The sequence below is a fragment of the Antrostomus carolinensis genome, unplaced genomic scaffold (assembly GCF_000700745.2).
Source record: "Antrostomus carolinensis isolate BGI_N321 unplaced genomic scaffold, ASM70074v2 scaffold31928, whole genome shotgun sequence".
In the NCBI taxonomy this organism is placed as follows: Eukaryota; Metazoa; Chordata; class Aves; order Caprimulgiformes; family Caprimulgidae; genus Antrostomus; species Antrostomus carolinensis.
Genome location: NW_010332846.1, coordinates 26,956 through 47,712, shown reverse-complemented (window position 1 = coordinate 47,712; position 20,757 = coordinate 26,956). Strand labels below are relative to the sequence as shown.

The following is a 20,757-nucleotide window of genomic DNA, read 5'->3' as shown; positions in this document are numbered from 1 at the left end:
CCCAGGATGAAGGCTGCTTAGTAATTTTCCCTTTTACCTGCACAGCCTCCATGGGAGTCCCCTGACAGATGCAGGCTTGGCCCTCCTCAACCCTGCTCTCTCCATCCACCCCTCGCTGGTGGCTCTGGATCTAGGAGACTGCATGCTGGGTGATGAAGGCATCAACCTTATCTGTGGGCTCCTGCCGCCTGACGGGGCCAAGTCCGGTAAGCACCAGGGGTTGCGGGCTGCACAGTGACCAGTGGAGCAGATTTATGCAGCAATAAATCCTCAGCCCTGGAGGAAGCAGGCTCTGTAGTTTGTCTGAGGAATTTCTTTCCCGACTTAAGTAAAGCAGAAAAACCAAGCAATAGAGGAGCAGCAGTTCCCTCAGGCATGTGCTTTCTGCTATTGATCTGTCCTGCTGGTGGTTTGGAGCTCAAGGACCAACAGGTTGCTTCTGTTTCATGACAGGAGCATTTGAAACAGGAGGAGGGGACAGCTTGGACTTTGAATTTATTATTTTGCATTTGCATGTTGATAGTGACCGTAGATTAATATATGGTGTACTCCTACCTCAGCACTTGGCTTTATTGTCAGTGCCTGGGAACTGTCCCTGCTTGCAGGTGTAGTCTGTGAGTGTGTAGTTGCATGGTCATAGCATTAGTTCCAAGACTTAGATCTTTGCAGGGGGGTGATCTTTGGTGGTCAGAAGCCAGTGGGCCAGTTAAGCTGAGAGCTGGCATGTGCTGAAGTAACACCACCCCTCGCTCCTGACCCTCAAGGTGCTTTCCACCTCTCCCCATCACCTTCTCCTCTCTGTGCTCACAGTACCACTGATGCTGTTCTCTCTACTGTCCACCCTTCCCAGGTGCAGGCTTCAGAGCTTGCTGTCCCTGTTATGCTCTTTCCAACCTGTCACCTTATGCCACCTCCTTCTGGTCAATCACCCTACACACCCCTTACTTGTTTCCTTTGTGTTTGCTATTTAGGGTAAGGAGGACACAGGTTGGGAGAGCCGAGAAATGGGGCAGTCACAGCATGGGTAAATGAAGGGCTACTGCTGAAGGCAGTGAAATATTTCACTGATCAGTGAAATATGTGATGACAGTTGCCAGAGAACACCAAACCCTTTAGACTGTCCGAGTACAGGGGACACAACTTAAGGCTGTTCTGGTTAGCTGAACTAGTTCCCCTGAGACTGCTTTAGTGACCCTAAAGCTCTGGTTTGGCTTCTCTCTCTTCTCCAGGCCTCAAAGAGCTAACGCTGAGCGCCAACCCAGGAATCACAAGCAAAGGCTGGGGACGCCTGGCTATTGCCGTGGCTCACAGCTCACAGCTCCGCGTGCTAAACCTGGACTACAACCCCCTAGGTAAGCTGGGGGGGGCAGGGAGGAAGAGCAGGAGACACTACACTCCTGCCTCAGCATTTGTGCGATTTGTGCTGGTGGGTGGCTGGGGACTGAGCTCTCGGAGGGCAGCAGAGCATCACCAGCAGAATGGGGTGGCCTCTTGCATAGGTCCCTTCTGGTCCCTGGCAGAGAGTTCACCCTGCCAGGTGCCCTTGGCTGTGGGGAAAGCCAGCCTTGCTGCTCTGCTTGTGTGAGGTGGCCACGTGCCCTGCAGGGGGGTGCAGAAAGGAGGTTGCTCCTTGCCCACTCCACGTTTGACCCTCCAAGTCTCCACTGTTCCTGAAGCCCTGGGTGCTGATGCTAGCTTGGCAGATGCAGCATGTCCCCGTGCTCCCCCTTCATCTTCCCAGCAGAGCAGGGAGGAGGAGGAGAGCCTGGCACTCGTTGCCATAGAAACCAACTCACCAGTTCTGCTGCAAGGTGGTGAAGAGGAGACCGGGACATGCCTCCTTGAGCATCAGCAGGGCGCTCCCCTCCTCACTCTGTCTGGAAACAGGGCCTGCAGTCTGTCTGACCAGGTACCCCCTCTTGGGCAGGAATGGCCCCGGGGTGTTACCTGACAGCAGCCTGGGTTTTTTTTCCTAAGAGAAGGTGTCACAGTTGTATGGTATATTGGCACTCACCAGGGAATGTCAGGAGAACATGCTAGAGTCTTGTCTCTTCACGAGCATCAATCTTTAATGCTCTTAGTCCTGCTGCATCCATCCCAAAATTCTGCCTCCTTTCCAGGGAGGCTGTCAGTCAGCTGCTGCTGAGTCCTCTTGTCCAGCTCCAGCCTCCCTCTAGACTGAGGTATTCAGCATCTGACTGATGCTTTAACAGGGACTGTTAAAGGCTCTTGCATCCTTGAATAGAAAGAAGATTTGGGAAGATATCATTTCTTGAGGAATAAAAACAGTTACATTGTGTTCCTTCATGTTCCTCCTGATAATAAGTGACTGCTCCTTTAACCACAAAATGGTGCACCTTTACCTTGTCTCTTTCATCAGTTAACAGCTTCCCGCCCTGCCCTGTCCAAGGTAACTGAGATTCAGAGGTTGTCTGGTGGCAGAAATACTCAGAGGATGTTTCCATGACAGCCCCAGGCCCATGAGGGCATGTGGTATTACATGAGGGAAGGCAGGCACTGCTGACAGCCCTGGTTTGCTTCTCCCACAGGTGACCAGGTAGCAGGGATGCTTGCTGTTGCTGTGGCCTCCAGTCGAACCCTTGAAGTTCTGGACTTGGAGGGAACGGGACTTACCAACCACTCAGCCCAGGTATGAGAGCCTACAGTTACTCTACAGCACCCCTGACATCTCAAGGGCATCTATAGAAGCCCTAGAACCAGGTATAACCTGACTTCATCCCCCTCCCTGAGTCCACATGCACCCCCTTCCCTCCCTGCGCCCAGGGGTGCTGTTGCTTTCCCCTGGCCTGTTGCGTTCAGCCACAGGATGAGCATGTAAGCCACAGCTCTGACCTAGGGCTCCTGGATCTCCTGCAAGTCAGCAGGGAAAAACACATCACTTTATTAGTAGGTTGGTTTTCTTAGAAGAAGTAAGGGGTTAGACTTGTGATTGAGGATGAGAGCTAAAGCTCTGTGGACAGATAGGGGCCAAGGCTTGGTAGCACAGGCTGTCCTCTCAGAGCCCCATCTCCCAGTAGTAAGAAGGGACTAGCCTGGATACATGGCAGCAACAGGCTGTAGAACAGTCCCTTCTTTAGATAGAGCCAGGAAATCCAGGCTCAGCTCTGCCCACAGGAAAATGGGGAGTCAGGCACTCAGAAAGCCTGGCGAAGGGAGGCCAAGGCCAAGGGAAGGTAGAGGTAGGAAGAAGAGGGCTGGAGTTTGCAGGGAGACAGAATTTAAGCTCTTTCTGCTCAGCCGAGCTGCTGTTTGTGCTGCTCATCAGGCTATTTCTCTTGCACTCCACCCAGACCTTGCTGGACATGGTAGAGAATTACCCCACAGCCCTACGGACACTCATCCTGGCAGAGAACAACATTAGTCCCGAGCTGCAGCAGCAGATCTCTGACCTGCTCTCAGAGGGTGAGGAAGAAGAGGAGCCGGAGGCTCATGAAGTCACAGCCAGAGAGAAGAACCCCTGGATCTGCCAGAACAGTAAGAGCTCTGGGACCTGGGCTGCGGGCAGTGGTTGACAGGCAGGAATTGGGGTGTCTGGGGTGTTTCCAGCACCACTGGTCTCTTGTGGGGTTGGTGAATGGGGACTGTCCTTTCTCCCTGTGAACTGGAATCCAGACAGCCTCCAGGCACAACCTTCACCCGGAATAACGTTGGGCTGAGCCCTGCTTGGAAATGCAGCCTCCAAGGACAATGCGGCTGCTGCAGAGAGTGGAAAAGGTACCTCAGAGGCGTTTTCCCTGACGCTGCAGGAACAAAATCTTTGTGCAAAGTCTTAAAACTCAAGGGCAGGAGCATTAAGGATCTCAGGGGCCTTTGCCAGGTATCCTAGCCAAAACTCGTGTCATTCCTCACTGCTTCCAGAAGCTCCCCGCAATCCACACAGCACCAGCTATTCCCACCTCTGCGTCCCAAACGTGACGCGTTAGCCAGGTGTCACAGCTTGTCCGTTCCTTGTAACGGAAAAAAAGGTATATTATGGAGATAGCTGTAGCCCACTGTGTATTGTTTGTATAAATGATATTGTATATTGTCATGCTTACCTTGTGATCCTGCTGGTTTGAGGTTTTTTATTTTACCTTTAGCTGTCCTCTTCCGCTTCCAATTCTTATATCAGATTAGCAGCAGACAAGGACAACCACTCCCTGGATCTCAAAACATCTGGATAGTCATTTATTAGAGCCATAAAAATCCTTTACTGACAGCTCTGGACAAGTTTTAGATCCAGTTTCAGATATTGATCCCCAAAACAGTGATCCCATGCAGCAGTTTTGAATGCATAGGACTCCGGACCTGAAGCACACAGGCATTAAAGATCTCCTCCCTCACATCCAGATTTATTTTTTTTTTCTGTTTAAAAAGGCTTCTGGATGGGGAACTGGTACCCTGCTGACTTTCTTACTTGCTATGCGTGCCCATCCTCCTTACAGCTGATTCACTTGGCGTGGGGAAGAGTCGCAGCGTTCCTGGCTGGTGCTCAGTGCCGATGCAGAGCCAGCAAGCTGTCCTCACCTTCCTAGGGCAGGCAGGGGAGGGCTGCTCAAACCCTCCATTCATGCAGCACAGAAAGTCAGGATTTCCAGGCCTCTGCTGCCATAAAATGGCTGCCTGCCCACTGCGTTCCCTGCTCTTGGGAAGGCAACACCACCACCACCCTACGTGGGCTTGGTTGGCTTACAGCCGGCCTGCCCGTGCCACCTGGGCTGAAATGACACTTGGTGAATGCAGATTTAAAGGTCTGCGCAGGGCTGGGTAAGGACACAGCTGGGTCAGCACAACCACTACGTGTATGTTCAGAGCTGACGTTCTTCCTCTCAACAGCCAAGGTAAAAAATGCAGATCCCCCACCCTGGGCTCTTGCTGCTGTCTCTGCCTTCCCCCCCCTTCCCAAACATCGATTCTGTTCTGCTGCACGGCCAGAGCAGACCTAGTTACTAATCTTGCAGTCCTCAGCAGTTCACTTTCCACCCTGCAGTGCTCTAATTCCTCATCCTCACCTCTGGATCTGGAGCACAGCTCTCTGCTCTCCGGCTGCCCAAACAGCTCATGGTTTTCTCCCTCTCTCACCACAGATTCCAGCTCCCAGATGGTCCTGATGACGTCAGGTCTTGGTGACAGCCTCTTAGCAGAAACAGAAATGTAGCTGGGCTACCCTGCCTGCTTCTGCCGAGAAGAACACCGTGCCCGCTGGTGGAGCATGCGTCCACCAGCCCCCCTGCCTCAGGTGGGCTGCCCCAGCCATCTTCTCACACATTTCACGTCCTGTCGATGCCTCCCTCGGCTCGCCAAGTGCTGGAGCCTGGTCTGAGCAAATCTCTACACACGTCTCTGTGTTGTCACACGCCCCGTCGGCTGCTTGTGATTGTGCAGTTGCTGCATGTGTAGCTCACGCTGCCCTGTCTCTCCCCCCGTGCCCAGCTGTGCCTGCAGGGCACAGGCTGTATTTATTCAGATGTGTATAAAAGATGTTCTTTCTATTGCTTGTACTGCTGTCACGATGAGAGTTTTATAAAGGTCACAGACGTGGCACTACTTATGGCAGCGTGAGTCTCTGTCACTCCGTGCGCCCGATGGGGCAGAGGCCAATAGGTGCCGACAGCTGCCTGCTGCCAGGAGCCATGCTGAGGGCTTGGAGCTCGGGTTTTCTCCCACCTTGCTGAGGTGGATGCTCCAAATTGGTCATAGCCCCATTTGCTGTGCCCAAGGCCTTCGCTCTACCCAGGAGGAGCCCACCTGCAGGGAGCTTGGCAGCAGCTCTGGACCCTCTGGTGAAGGCTTCAACCTGTACCAGCACTGCAGGTTTCACTGCTCAGCCAAGTGCCCCTTGCTGGAGCCAGGCAAAGAAGATCATGTTGCAAGGCTCGGATTAGGCTGGAAGATTAAATTGTGGCAGCAGCTGCTACTCAAGGGAACACAGAATATAATCATTAATTATGGGGACAAAGAAACAAGAAACTCTTCTTGTGTTACGTTTTGCATACACCTAGGTCAGAAGGGCACAGGCAGCATAGTTTGGGAGACAGCAGGCAATTTCATCACAGCCCTCTGACCGCTGTAGCACCATTCAACATGAAAAGGAAACACTTCCAAAATGTCTGTATCAGCATCCTACAGGACCTCCCTCATGTTTAGAGGGCTTCCTGTCTGCGGTATGTCTCATCAACCCCAATCCTCCCTCCTCAAAACACAAAATAAAAACACAAAATACTGACACTAGAATTATAAAACTCTTACAAACTCCAGGAAGGGGGGATGTTACATGTTCCCACATAACGCAGTTTCTGAAATGGAGAACTGACACTCTTATGTGACTGAGAGCTAGGGCTTCAAGAAAAACCAAAAAATATTAAAAGAATTAGCTTTACCTAATCCTACTCTAGATCAGCACGTGGCAGTCTTTGCCAAGACAGAAGGACAGCAAGCAAAATACTTGAAATGGGGTAGGCAGAATTTTATGAGTAACACTGAGGCTGCTTACTGCACAACAAGCTTCACTGCAGAGGTTTTGACAAGCCCAGCCTTTACAGCCTTTCAGTAATGTGAAAATTGCCCACATTGGTTTTTAATGTTTCTCAAAGTTGCCCGGTTAAATAATCTACCCTTTTCTCACGCCACTGTGAGCTTCTGAGTCAAAAGTGACACGCATGCTGCTGTGAACAATGGATTCTGGTCTGCAGGCTCAGTCTGATCTTGGAGATGACAGTCTACATTCAGACCCAGAGAACAGTTTCCAGAGCTTGAATACCAGATACAATTGCAGAAGTAAAACAGTGCTCATCCCAGACATCACTCCTTGCCTGGGACTGCACCTCTTCTCCAACACAGATGATTTGCACAAACACCTTGAACCAGGCTGCTGCTAAAGTGGGCACTCAGGATGACCAGTGAATTCACAGCCTCTGGGAAAGCTTACAGGTCACAGGAGTGCTCTCCCTGGGAGAGCACACGCATGTCAGCAAATTTGGGACACTGTACCACAAGAGGCTCTGCTCTCTGACATGCTCGGGATGGGTCTGGTCGAGGTCTTATCCAACAGAGAGAACACGATAGCCATTGCCACCTACTTTTAAAATAGTTTTATTTCTGATCTTAAAATATACATCAGTTTGAAAATTTCAGAAAAAAACCCCACATTAGTTACAGATTAACAGTCTGGAGTTGGGACACTGAAAGTGGGGTCAGCTCAAGGCCCCAGAGCCAATACTGCTGGAGGTGAGCAGGACTGCAGAGGGCAGGCACCATGCCTGCTGGGAGAGGGCTCTGCCCCTCTTTGAGGCCACCACTCTGCCTCAACCTCTGCCAGCAACCTAATGCTGTGAAGCAGAAGTGTCTGGCGAGGCGCTGGGCACCCCTTTGCCACCCCTCCATTTCTCTACTGTTTTGCTTTTAAGCCTAACTTGACCAAAAGCACAGGTACGCTGGCTCTGCCCAGCGCCATCAGCACCAGCTGCTTCAGCAAGAGTGGGTTTTGTCCCCTGACCAGCACGCCAGGATTCAGGGCAGATGGGCTGAGCTCTGAGGGGCAATGCCTCCCTCACTGCCCAAGTGGTTGTGCTGTCTATCCCACAGGCAGGCCACCAGCAGCCTCAAAGCTAGAGGAGCTCACTCAGTGAGCATCCAACCCCAGGTGATGTCCATGAGGCAGGAGCTGGCAGCCACTGCAGGTGCAAGCCCTCAGCAATGCTGCAGAAGAACAGAAGAAATGCAGCAGTGGAGCGGCTGATGACAGCAAACGCAAGGACCCCACCACCACCATGTTCAGGACAGGGGAGATGAACACCCTGCAGACTCAGAGGAGGCTCCTGCTCTTAGCACCAGCCTGTTTGCACAGGTAGCAAGGGAAATACTGTAGTGAAATACTGCATCCACCTTCCTGCCAGAGGGTGGCATCCAGCTCCACAACTGCTCGAGGTGGGAAACAAGGCGAAGCTGTAGGCTGCAGCTCTAGCCAGGGCACACAAACCAACCTACATAGCTGACAGAGAGGCCTGCAGCCCCCTTTCACAGGCCCTGGAGCCTCCAGCTGCAAGCCCTTTGCAGAGATAGGGGTTTGGGGAGGGGAGCAGGGCCCCCAGGCAGCTCTTGGCTGCACATCTTGCTGTAAGCATATGAATGAGAGCTCCCTCCTGGACAGAGGGCTGCTCTCCTACAGCCCAGTGAAGAGTCCTCATTGAGTAGGGTGGGAGGATGACACAAATTCAACTCAAAAACCAGACAGTAGGCTGAGGACAACCAGGGGGGCTTGAGGGGAGCACGGTGCAGGGAACCAGGCTATTCGCTGCCTCGCACCCCTGGGGGAGCCAAGAAACACCAGACAGATGAGGGCACAGGACAAAATTAAAACAGGATGCCTGGGCTTTTTGTAAGCCCTCAAAAAAATACCTACATCTACAGACCTCTCCCCTTCCCTCCCCCCCCAATAAGACACCGAGCACACAAGACAGAGAAGAAAAGTCACACAATATCACGCTACACTAGGAAAAACACGCAGAGAGGCCCTGCCCAGAAGGGGAGGCCCCAGAGAGGCACCAGAGCCAGTCTGGAGCCCCCAGAGAAGGGGACGTGCGAGGAGACCCTGGCAAAGGGCTGCAGCCGAGCCATGAGGTAGTGCGTCTACAGGGAGCAGCAGCTCCTCAGCACGCTGCCCTCGCATCCCTGCCGGCCCTGCACCAAGCCCTGCCCAGAAAAGCCCAGTAGCGTCCTTCACGCCTTGCTTGCCTGGGGCGAAACCTTGTTCTGGAGTCTGGAGGGGTTTCTGCAGGCTGGAGGCCAGGATCAGAGGGAAGCACAGCTCTGAGAGCTAACCCTCCTCAACACACCCTCAACGCAGGCATCAGAGTGTTCTGCCAACGGCTGTGTCTGTTTATGCAGGGCGGGGAGAAAGAAAAAACAATACACCCCAAAACCAAACGTTTAGGAAGAAGAAAGAAGCCCACCCAAGAGCAAAGCATCAGCCCCGTTCAAACAAAACAACAGCACAGAGAGCGGGGGAAGAGATGTGAGGGAGGAGACACACAAACACAAACCCCAGCACCTCCCCGAACCACCTTGGCAGACAGCACCCGTGCCCCACGCCACAGCACCAGCACCCATGCGTTGCCTCAGCGGGGGCCGGGTGCTGAGCCTGACACAGAAGCCCAGCAATGGGAACCTGCAGAGGCAAATTCTGGAGAACCACCCAGAGGGCAGCTGGGGAAAACAAAACCCAGCAGGAAAATGAGACACCAGCAATCCCAGCACATCCCCAGGGGCACACAGCCATCTGCTGAGAGAGTCCTCGTGCCCCGCTCACAGCCCCTGGGGGCTCCCAGGGAATCAGACACCACCACACAGGCACTCCGCCCTGTTGGCACAAGTTGAAAGAGAGCAGAGCAGCCGCGGGCAGCCAGCATGAGAGCATCCAGGGCCTCAGGTACCTGAGTGGGAACGGGGAAGGGAGATGCGAGCATAAAGAGGCACAGGCACCAGGACGAGGGGTACCAAGAACCAGCTCCGGTACAGGCACCAGTGTGAGGCTGTGAAGAGAGCTGCGAGTGTGCCAGGGCAGTGAGCACGCTTCTGCACGCTGTGTGTGCTAGTACTGTGGGTCTGAGGGGCCAGGGAACAGGGACCCCGGCTCCTCCAGGTAGCAAAAGAAGAGAATAAATATAAAATTTCAGAGCAGAACCACCCCCCAGGAGGAGGGTACTAAGGAAGGTTCTCCCTCAGAAGGTAGGTAGATGGAGGCATCCCACAGCTCTGCAGCGTGTGGCTGCTTCTTGCCCTGCCTCAGCTGAGAAGGTTGCCCTGCTCCTGGGCTTGTGTCAGACTGTCTTTGCGATGTAGGTGGTGGACACCCATCCTCTTGGGGCTGCGGTGCGGCCGACTGAAGGGAGGCTTGACCCTGCCTTCTCCACTTTCCTCTTGGGCACCTCCTTGGTTGCTTTCCTTGCTTTCCTGGAGCAACATTTCTCTCTCCTCAGCTGGGCTCTCAGGCAAGCCGAGGTCCACATAGTCCTTATGCTTCTCTGGTGAGGGGCTTTCAGGCTCAGCGGTGCCTCCACCACTTTCTTGCAAGAGCTTCTGGGCTTCATCCTGGGAGAAATCTGTACCATAGTCCGAGGAGAAATGGCTCCTGCGGGCTCTGGACTCAGTGCTGTCTGTGTCCACACTCGAGTCCCGGCTCACGGTCCAGCTGCAGCTCTGTGCAGACTCCTCACCATCCGAGTAAGCCAAGGCTGCCCTACCCAGCTCCTGCATGGAGCGGCTGAACCTCTTCTGGAGCTCGGGGGCTGTGTCACGGCTGAAAGCCGTGCGGTTCATCAGCACTCGCTCCGAGGTCGGAGGTGCCTTGTCCACAAACATACGCTGCCAGTTGGCCAGAAGGTCTTCCTCAGAGCTGGCAGAGCTGGCAAAGGCGCTCGGGATTTGGGGAGGGCTGCTGAATGGGCTGCTCTGGGAAGAGCCGTGAGCCCTGGCTGCTTTGGGGGACTGCTGACAGGAACAGCTGGAGGCCGAACGGCGCCCTTCCGAAGCAGGGCTGTTGGGAAGCGTCCGGTGCCTGTCACAGCTCTCATCTTCACTCTGTACCAGGCTGAGGGAGATGGCCTGGCGCGTAGCATACGTACAGTTGGGCAAGGGGCTGTTCTTTGGGATCCTTACCTTGTCCTCAGAGAACTCAATCACTTTGCGCCCAGGGTACATAGGATGGGGAGGTGAGGGTGTAGGGTACGGGCTTAGCTTCTCAAAGGCTGGCACCTCCTCTGGCACGCTTTCCTCACTGCTCTGTGGCTTGCAGCCACCATTCTGCTGTTTCCCTGCATCTCCTACCTCCTTCCCCATCTGCCCTCCACTGTTGCAGGCATCAGGAGGGGCTCCACTCATGTCCACATGCACAAACACATCCTCAGCCATGGGACAGTTGCCACTGCTAGACTTGGCTGAATTCAGAACCAGAGATTCTGGTTTCTCCAAGACTCTGGCAATGACTGAGGTGGGCACAACATCAGATGGAGCCAAGGTGTGGGCTGCTTCTTGACCAGGGCCTGCAGACTCCTGAGTGCTGTGCAAATGCTTATTTACCATGTCCTGCAGCTCATAGGGAAGCTAGAGAGAAAGAAAAGGAGATGAGAAGGGGGCTGCCACGCAAGCCGTTTAGATCCAAATAATCTGCATTTTCCAACCAACCTGCATGTGTACTTTGTACTCCTTATCTTGACCCTAACATTCACTTACCTTGCCTTGAGAAAAGTATCTCTTTCCAAAGCAAACCTGCCCTGTGAGAGGCTAACAAGGCTCTCTAGCTGTCACACCAGTCATGTTTCTAGGCCATGGTTCACAGGCCGCATTTTGCAAAGAGAACAAGAAAAAACAGCGCACAGGCTCAGTCCCCCATGCCTGTGAGCACAGAGACAAGGCCCAGCCAGTGCATGCTAGGAAGGGGTCTATTGATCTATGGAAAATCAGCTGGTGGTTGCCCTGAAGTGACTCGACAGCCTCCAGTGCTGGGATACACAGTGCTCCCCAAATGCAGTAATTGCGGCCATGCTGCCCTGGCAGCCTGCCCGCAGACCAGAATCAATGCCTTCCCTGTTCCCACCAACTCCACCACCTCAGCCCGCTTCCTCACTCTCTCCACTTCAAAGAGGTAAACATGGGGTTTATTACCAAAGCTGCAGGACTGGGGTCTCAACAGAAGGTAACTACTGCTCCTTGGGGAGCCTTGCAAATGGGCACTACTACTACCCCATCACCCTGCCAAGCTGCCCTCCCCTTGGTCACCACACCCATGCACAGCATGAAGCGGAGAGCAGAGCTCCACAAGCCACTCAGTGGCACAGCGGGGTCTGTCCCATCACAGTCAGAAGGGGACTGTGACCAAAGCTGGGGACGTAGAGCACACTGTATGACAACAGCTGGCTGCACAGCTGCTCAGCACCAACCCCCCTCCAGTGGCAGCCACATGGGACATGGTGCTCTGGAAGGCAGAATTCAAAGCTCCAGGGAGGGGAGACAGCTGGGAGAGAGGTCAAGGTTACTCCAGCAGTAACCGATACACTGACCTCAAGAGTGCTAATTTGAGACACAATGGGGGAGGGTGACATATTGGTCACCTGCTAAAGTTAAAAAAGACAAGCACATGGTTTTGCTGAGAGGAACATAAGAAGGGATGAAGACTAGGGGTACAGCAAAGAGAGAGCTGGGGTAGGGGCCTAAACGATACTTCCAACCAAAGAAGCGATGCTACTAACGTGAAAAGCCTAAACTCCATCTTTGCTCATCCTGCAGGCAGGATGCGCTGAACAGACCCCACAAGGGGGAGTATGAGTTGGTACCAACTTCTGTTCAGGAGGCCTAAAAGACACCCTAAATGCTGCCTCCCACATTTCTCCTCAGAGTAAGTGAAAGAGGGCTAGACTGCTGCTGCTTGACACCTTATCGGGGAGCATGGCCCTTCCATGTGACCAGGTGAGGAAGGGAAGAGGACAGAGCAGGATAAGACAGAGGTCTGTCCTCCTGCCAGCTCCCATCAGGCACCCAGCAGCTATCAAATTCAAGGTTATTGTGCTTTTTATAACAGCTCCTGGCTGAGCTGTGAAATGGAGCTGGCGTGAAAGAGGAGCTGGCAGAGGCTCTGTGCTGCCTTCTCGGTGGGAGTGGGAACAGGAGCCCCCCCACGCCTCTATCTGAGGTTGAAGGATGAGAGGCCAACAGCCCTTACAGACAAAGCTGGAGAAAGCAAGATGCAGGCAGAGACCATGAGCCCTTCCTCCCCACCTCAGCAGGACTGCTACTCACATCAGCAAACTTGTGGTTCCTGAAGTGGGACTTGTTACACTTGAGCAGCTGTACAGCGAGGTTACAGTCCTGTCGATAGCGTTCCTGAAAGGAAAGGCACAGGTGGGCAACAGTGTCAGACTGGCCCGATCTCTTACCCAAGGAGGTGCCACCTGACCAGATGCTGCTTGAACAGGAGGAGGAGGAAGCATCTGATGAATCACTTGTGAGAGCAGCTGCCATCCCCTCCTCTCCACAACCCTGTGTACTTTCTTACAACTCAGCCAAGGTGCCCCTTTCCACTCCAGTCCTTGCTCCAGACATACACTCTGTCAGTGTATCAACCCCCTCTCCCTCTGGGGACTTTGTTCATCTCCGAAAGTCCCAGCAGATTCACTATCCCATCCCAGAGCACTCAGCCATGCCTGAAGACACTGCCTGATGTCAGGCATCTTGCAGACAGACAGACTGGAAAGAGTTGAGATCAGTTAATAGAAACAAGCACTGGATCCAGGAACTGCTACATTAATGGTGTATAAAAGGCACCAGGTCCCTCCCAACTCTATAGTAAATGACCCCTCCATTGTATAGCCTGGAGTCAGGTCAAAATCTAAGCTCAAAAGAGCAAATATACTGAAGATCAGTTCTTCCTTGCTCGACCCCTCAGACCCTTTTCTGTTTGTCTGTCCCCACTGTCATGCACAGCTCCCACACTTTCATACACACTGAAGTCATTCACATGCCCCTTTACACTAATGACTTTGAATAAGAGGAAAAGCGCACATCTCACACGCTTCCAGTATGAGCCATTTGCAGACTGACACTTACATTGAGTTCCTCCAGCTTATTGATGGTGGTTTTGGCATCAAGCAATTTATTAGTGAGCTCTACAATTTCCCAGTCCAGCGTCTTGCGGTCCATCTCTGCCTTTTTAATCTGGGATGCAAGAACACCAAGTGAAAATCCCCCCAGAAGAACCTGGCTTGACCACCCACCTCAGCCCAAGCATAGCACAATGACACATTCAGCTGGGATACAAAAAATTCCAGACAGACAGACAAGGGGGACAGCCTGGCTCTTTACCAGGGAAGGGACTCCAAGGCCAAATGGAGCCAGCCACTCTGCTAGTCACAGAGACAACAGGTTGAGTTTGAACCTCCTGAAATCAGTATGTCTTCTTGCAACACAATCATGTTTCCTCTCTGCCCTAGTTACACAGTGCCTGGTGGAAAGCTAGTGATTTTGAGCAATCAATCCCATCCTGCCACTGTCAGCAAAGACCTCTGAGCTTGTGATACCCAGCCCTCTTCTCTGGGGCAACAGAATGTGAATACTGCTCATAAAGATCCAGTAGTCAATGCTGAATGGACAAAAGGGTTTTTTTGCAGGGAGAGGACACCATCTTGAAAGAGTTTAAGCCTCGCTCTAGTAAGGAAAAAGGACCTGTATAGCTTCATCTGGAGTTCAGTCAATGCCCTCCCTAAAGCAGGCAGTCTTGCCTCTTCAGATGTCCTAATGGTTCAAGTACAGGGCCAATAGACACCCAGAAGTAACAGCAGAGAGAGGTAACAGCTCAGAACAAGTAAGCCATCCCCTTCTCAAGAAGTTCTTCCAACACTGCCCAAGGGTGCTCTGAGGCTGCGACCCACCCCCTGTGTGTCAGGGGTAGAGCACAGCAACACGTAAGGGGGTAGGGGAGGACAATACTTCCCACATATGCAGTCTCTTCAGGCACCAACACAATGAATATGAACCCAAGAAATTCAAGTTCTAGAACCAAAGAAATCTCATCCTGGGCTACACAGAGGCAATCAGCATCCCAGCTGTTCGACTTGCCTGCTCACAACCCAGCAGAGGAAGGAATGGGAGCAAAGGAGGCTCACAGCCATCCACACCTTGTGCAGTGCCACAGCTTATGGGCACCACTTCCCAACACGCCATGCTCCAGCTGGCTCAGAGTCAAATGCTCTTAAGATGGAGCACTGCAAGCTAGGACCTGCTGCATCTGCGGGCAGCTGCTGGATACCAGGTGAGCCCTTGGCTGGACGAGGGCTGGGGCCCCTCCATCTGGGACGGGGTATGTGGGACAATGAAACCAACAGGCTGAGACACGTAAAGAGGAAAAAGAAAAAACACACAAACGAAAAGACGCAACTGCAAAAATCCAGCTTTGGCTGAGAGAGGCCTGAGAGGTGAGTGCGCCCAGCGTGTGCCAGCGGCAGCATGAGGAGGAGAAAGAGAGAAAGAGAGAGGGGGAGGGAGAGAAAAGAAACAGCCATGAGTGTTATGAATGCACACAACAAGACATACACACACATTGGCTCTGCTCTGACTGCCCCTGTCCCCCCAGGATCACCACCCCAAGACTGGTTGACACACCCCCGGCATTTTGAGAGGGACTGAAGCAACATGGCGGAATACCATGCAGTTATGTTGTGGGGAACCAAAGCTCACATGCATGACCAAGTAGGGCCTCAGTAAATCAAGAAAACAGTTCATGACACCAGCCAGAAAGGGGAGTAGATGGTCATAGCCAGAATCTCACCCCTCACCCACTGCCACATCTGCTGGGTAAAGCTAGGGCCCCTTCCCTCATCTGCTCTTAACACACGGGTTTCTACCACCTCCTTTCTCCGGTGACTCAATAAGGCACTTACCAGGGTATGCAGCTTCTCCTCCAGGTCTTGGTTGGTTCTCTGAGAAGCAGTGTAGCTGTTCTGCAACCTACAGAAACAAGATTGTATATACGGGAACAGTTCTCAGACACCTAACTCTGGTCCCTTCACAGGTGCCAAGCAAATGACCAACTCCACAATTCCAGAAAGACTGGACAGGCATATTAACTATGCCTCACTTCTGTCGTACAATGGCCTTCAGACCTCAAGTTACTGGAGGTAAGATGAGGTTGGCTGCATGAAAGGATCTTGCAGGGGAAGGTGTGAATGACTTTGGAGGACTCTTCTCTTCTGTATGTCATGCATAAGCCTGTGACCAGTGACCGGCAATGATTTTTAACTGAGGTATGTCTCAGGTAAAGTGGTGATGTATTTTCTTGCAGCCATCAGTGGCTCCCTTTGCACTTGTGGGGTAACCATCCAAGCTGGATCCTGCCTTACGTCTAACAGATGAAGAATTCCCTGTTGTTGTCGTCAATCCCTCGCACTGGCAGCATTCCTACACTGTACCCCAGAGGAAGTATCATCTGCAGAGCCTCTAACTCCCCTAGAGTCTCAGGGTGCACCTTTCTGAGGATGCAGCATGCCTTTGATTTACACAACAGGGCACGCCAGCTGAGGGAGTCCTTGGTGGGAGGGATGTCTCTAACTCTACCCCTCATTTTCTTTTTCATACCTACGGAATTTGTCCTTGAATTTCTCCAGCTCCTCACGGTTCTGGCCCAGCTCCATCTCCAAGTAGTCCTGGCCTGACTCCAGCTCCCTCTCCATTGCCTCCATTTTGTTAGTCACATATGTCAGCCGTCGGCGCAGCTCCTCATTCTCATGCTGCAGTAGCCTGGGGCACACAGGAACAAGGTACACTGAGTGCACAAGGGGTACCCCACACCAGCACCCCCACCCCACTGCCCTGCTTTAGGGCCTGAGACCCCACACAGGGGCTCCAGGAAGTCAGGAACAGAACTGGCAGGAGACTCTAGCACACACAGCGAGAGGTGCATCTCTCTCAGGAGAGGGAGACTCAAACTCTCTCGGAGTGTCACTGAAATCAGGAATAAACTTCTGATTTCGGTGACAGGAGCAGGGGCAAAGAGGCACATGCCAACTGGCCAGTCGTGGCTCCCAGCTCCCTCTTGGGTTACAGTGCTTGTATAAAGCCCATTAGCCAGATAAGCTGCGCAGCTCCAGTGTCCCTCTCTCGTGAATGAAACCCACACAACAATTTAGCCCAGTCCAAGTTAGAAGAGTTGAAGGAGGAAAGAGTAAAATAATCTTCTCCTCCCCTGAAACTGTTCAAAAGCCCTCACACCTTTAATACCTGATGGAAAGAGGATTCCATACAGCCTTAAGCCCAGAAGCAGAGGTGGTGGGGCGCATTCACAGATGTGACCACAGCTTCCAGTCAACCCCATACCAACACAAATTGCTCCACTCCTCTGCAGCCAGGACATGCCTGGTGGTCAGAAAGATTTCCTGTTGTTTTTCATTCCTTTGTGCTCAGTTGCTTGGAGAAACCCAGAAGTGCAGCTTCTCCCTGGCAGTGCAAGCTTTCTCCTCACTACAGCTTGGAGTTCTGTGCTAGCAGCTGTCTGTGCCCCACACCACCAACAGCAAAGGGCTCAGCTCTCACCCTCAGTGAGCACCAAGCCTCTGCATACTGCTTCTGGTGGCTTACACCAAAACAATATCAACAACAAGAAGGGTTAAAAAAGGCACTCCTCTCTCCACCAGTATTAAAGGCTTCATCTCCTACTTTCTTTCACACCCACCAACTCCTCTGCCTGCACCTGCACAGGGGGTCTATGTGCCCTTCCCCTCCAGGGGGAGAGACAAGGAAGGCAGAGGTTGGCAAGGCACAGACTAAATCTCTGCCCACACGGCCCCAGAAAGATTGAAGATCTGAGAGGAGCCCACAGGGCCAGTCAGTTTTGCTGTGCAGGTGGCACAGGCAGGATGGGAGGAATCAGCACCCACACAGTTACAGTATGACAGGCATAAAGGGGGAACAAGACACTTACTTCATCCTTTCTGCATCCGTCAGGGGTTCCTGCACAGGGAAGAAAACAGCTGTGAGATTCTTTCAGAGGAGGAGCTGGGGTCTCACACTGTCCTAAAGGGCAGAGTCTTGGTTGCTAGACCCTGCCTGTGACTCTTCCTCATCTGCTCTTGACAGGTCATGCTAGGCAAACTTAGAGCTGCTAGGATCTGTATACATCACTCAGCTGTCTGATACCAAGACAGGCTGTGTGTTCTGGTTCAGGGTAGAAGAGCTACACTAGAAACCACCACACAACTTAGGTAACATTACTCTCCCACAGTTGCAATCTCAGCATCTCTTGTAACATCGTCACCTTAGCTGGTGTTTCAGCTTCCTCTACATGCACAGTTAGTGGGCAGCAAAAATCTCACAGGCCAGCATACACTGAGGATTAAATTGTCACCACAGAAATCACAACAGCCTTGAAGCCCCACAAAAAGAATCATTTGGGAGCTGAAAAATGTGTCCGTCCAGATTGTGGATAGACACATCCACACCACCCAGATTGTGCTGTGAAAAGTTTCTTTCTGCAGACCTGAAAGCTGCCACCAAAACTATTCTGGGATAGCAGAAAAAACACCAAAGGTCAGAAAAGCCTGTGAAAGAAATTAATGTTCTGGGCAAGATCCCCAGAGATGCCTGGAGCAGGGACCTGCAGAACAAGGAGATGAAGCAAAGTGACAAGAGCACATGGCTCAGCTATTCTCATTTCCTTTGCATTCTTTGTGTTAACCCGTGAGATGGCTGCTGCCTGCCAGCATGGCTGGGAGAGATTTACTTAGCACTAGAAGCAACCATATTTTATGTGAAAGCCCAAGACCGTGACTATTCTCACAAGGTCCAAGCTGCCCATGGATTATTTTTGGTGCTTGGTACCAACAGCATTGCACAAACCCAAAGTGCTGCCACACTTTAGATTGCTCATTAAGTGTCACAGCAGCTCTACCCTGTAAGGCCATGCCACAGACAATCATAGATGAGGTTGTTGAGCTGCTAGCAATATGGGGCTGCTTCCTTCATCAATTTACACTTTAAAAAGAATGGTCCTTACCACCTGCATACACCCTCCTGTCCCCAAAGGCGAAGCATCAATCCGTTCTGTTCTTACATCCTGACCCCACATGGTAACCAGTTAATTCACATAGAATTATCTAGCAACTGCCTCCCCTACCCCCAAAAATACACACAGGTAAGAAGCTAGTGACTAGGTAAAGGGGATAATGTGATTCCTATTAAAATGAGGCAATGGCCTCAAAGCAGGCTGGAGATGAGAGGAGAAGGCTTACAAAGACCTGGAACAGCCATCATACAAAGATCCAGTACCCCAAGACAGCCAGGCACAGGGCACATACAAAGCACCGGCAACATCCCAACACCTCCTGACAAGAGAGCTGCCTGCCTCCTGCCCTGCAGCCTGCAGGGCCTCCAACCTGCAAACACCTGGGAAGTGTGCAGTGGAGAGAACAGCACTAGCTCCTGCCTTCCTAACTCCTGGGGCCCAAGGGAAGCTTGTTCCTTCCAGGAAAATAAACTCAACCTGGAGCACAGCCATGAGCAGCACCCACAAGAGAGTAGCTTCTGGTGATTAAGCACCCACAATGTGAGGTCTGAGGGCCTGCTCTCACTCTCCCCTGTGGCATTACAGACTAGATGAGATCCAGGTGGGGGCCTTGGCCTTTGTGAGACCCCTGCCTTTGAGCAGGTGGCCCTGGCACCTACCTTGTTTAGTGCCAGGCTGAAGGAAGGGGAGGATCTAGATGGGGTAGGCCCCTCCTCCCGACTCCAGAGTGTTGGAGTTGAAAAGGATCCTTTCTCTGGGTAGTTCGGCTCCACTGCGTGCTTCTGCCCAAGTTTAGCACACAGATGGTGTGGCTGTAATAGCCGTGAACAGGCACTGCTTTCATCACTTCTGCCCTCTGCACTGCTCTTCCATGAAGACAGCGAGTGCTGCAGCCCAGAGGATGTCCCTGCCAGCTCCAGGTCTGCCAGCTGCTGCAGCTCATACTGACAGAGATCTACTACCCTTCTCTCCAAGGAAAGCAGTTTTTCCTTACTGTCCTTCCTTCCAAGAACAGGTTTCTTTCCTAGTCTGGAAGCTCTTTCAGCCTTCTCAGCACACTTTCTCTGGCACAAAGCCATTCCTAGCCCCTTTTCTGCTTTTCTTCTGCTTTGGCAGGAGGATCTTTCAGTTGCATGCTTGGTTTTGACCCTTTGCTGCAGGTGACCTTCCCCTTGGCCTTCTGGCATGGAGCTTCTGGGGCAAAGAGGAGAGTTCTGGTCTTGTGCTGCTCCCCTGGTTTCTCCCTGTGAGCGCAAGCGGATGGGACTCAGCACCCGCTGGGTAATCTCATCCAGGAACTTGGAGAATTGCAGTTTTTCCTCTGTGATCTTCTCCCTGCGCTTGACAGAGTCAGCAGCACTGTGGTTGCTGTGCTCCAGTGAGCGCTTCTCCCTGCGGCTGAGGCAGAGCTGAGGATCACTGTACTTGCGCGAGCCACGGCCGCAGGAAAGCGTCTCTACCGAGTGGGACTTGTGTAAACTCTCAGGGCATGGGCCTGTCATGTTGGTCTGCTTCAGGATCCCTTTGAGAGGCAGGTGTGTAGAGGAGACCCGAAACTTCCTTGTTGTCAGGACTTCAGGAGGCTCTTTAAACATAAGCGAGCGCTCCAGGCTTCTGCTCTTGAAAGAGCGAGTGGGATGGTGTCTTTCATCTCCAGACATCACAACTGTCTCCATGCTACGGCTCACAAATTTGCTGAGGTGCCTAGGACTGTGATTTGGGCACCGCTTCCCACTTCGCTGCCCCATCTTCCCACCACATGGAAGTGCTGGTGAGACAGTCTGGCTCTTGATGTTGAACTCTGCTCTGCGCCCTGTCACTTCCTTCTCACTGCTGGACTCCAAGGACCATGATGAGGAGAAGTTCAAGTTGCAAACCTCAAACTCCTCTGCCTGCTTGAGCTGGCCTGCCTCAGTAAAACTAAACCCCGTTTGCTCGTGCAACGGTGTTAAGCCCTTTGCCACCCGGCAAGCTGTTACCTGACTCTGCTCGGCCAAGATCACTCCATCCTGGTCGTCACGAATGATGGGTACCTCATGGCGGATCTCGCGGTGCTGTGGAGGCGCCTTGCGGTAAGGCTTCTTTGATGGAGCTGTGCTCGACATCCTCCCACCTGCGCAGCTCCGAAAGCAGGTTACCTACCAACAGCAGAAAGTGCACAGAAGAGAGAGTCACAGGTGCTCCATGGAACCCAAGAAGTGACCCAGCAGGAA

At 52.6% G+C, this 20,757-nt stretch overlaps 2 protein-coding genes across 3 annotated transcripts; one reads left to right on the top strand and one right to left on the bottom strand.

The window, feature by feature from the left end:
* Positions 1-51: 51 nt before the first annotated feature.
* LRRC73 (leucine rich repeat containing 73) lies at positions 52-5,545 on the top strand. Its single transcript, XM_010173664.1, has 5 exons — positions 52-206; positions 1,230-1,352; positions 2,550-2,650; positions 3,312-3,495; positions 5,088-5,545. Exons 1-5 carry the CDS (start codon positions 143-145, stop codon positions 5,156-5,158), a joined length of 543 nt encoding a protein of 180 aa, XP_010171966.1. The 5' UTR covers positions 52-142; the 3' UTR covers positions 5,159-5,545.
* Positions 5,546-9,783: 4,238 nt separating this feature from the next.
* On the bottom strand, positions 9,784-20,649 carry TJAP1 (tight junction associated protein 1). Of its 2 annotated transcripts, XM_010173662.1 has the most exons (10): positions 20,548-20,649; positions 17,465-17,493; positions 16,123-16,284; positions 15,429-15,495; positions 14,927-14,956; positions 13,600-13,707; positions 12,793-12,876; positions 10,524-11,100; positions 10,191-10,454; positions 9,784-10,052 (listed from the first exon to the last, which is right to left on the bottom strand). In XM_010173662.1, exons 1-10 carry the CDS (start codon positions 20,647-20,649, stop codon positions 9,784-9,786), a joined length of 1,692 nt encoding a protein of 563 aa, XP_010171964.1. The 2 variants fall into 2 exon arrangements, with proteins under 2 accessions (XP_010171964.1, XP_010171965.1); XM_010173663.1 differs by lacking the exon at positions 14,927-14,956.
* Between the last annotated feature and the right edge of the window lie 108 nt (positions 20,650-20,757).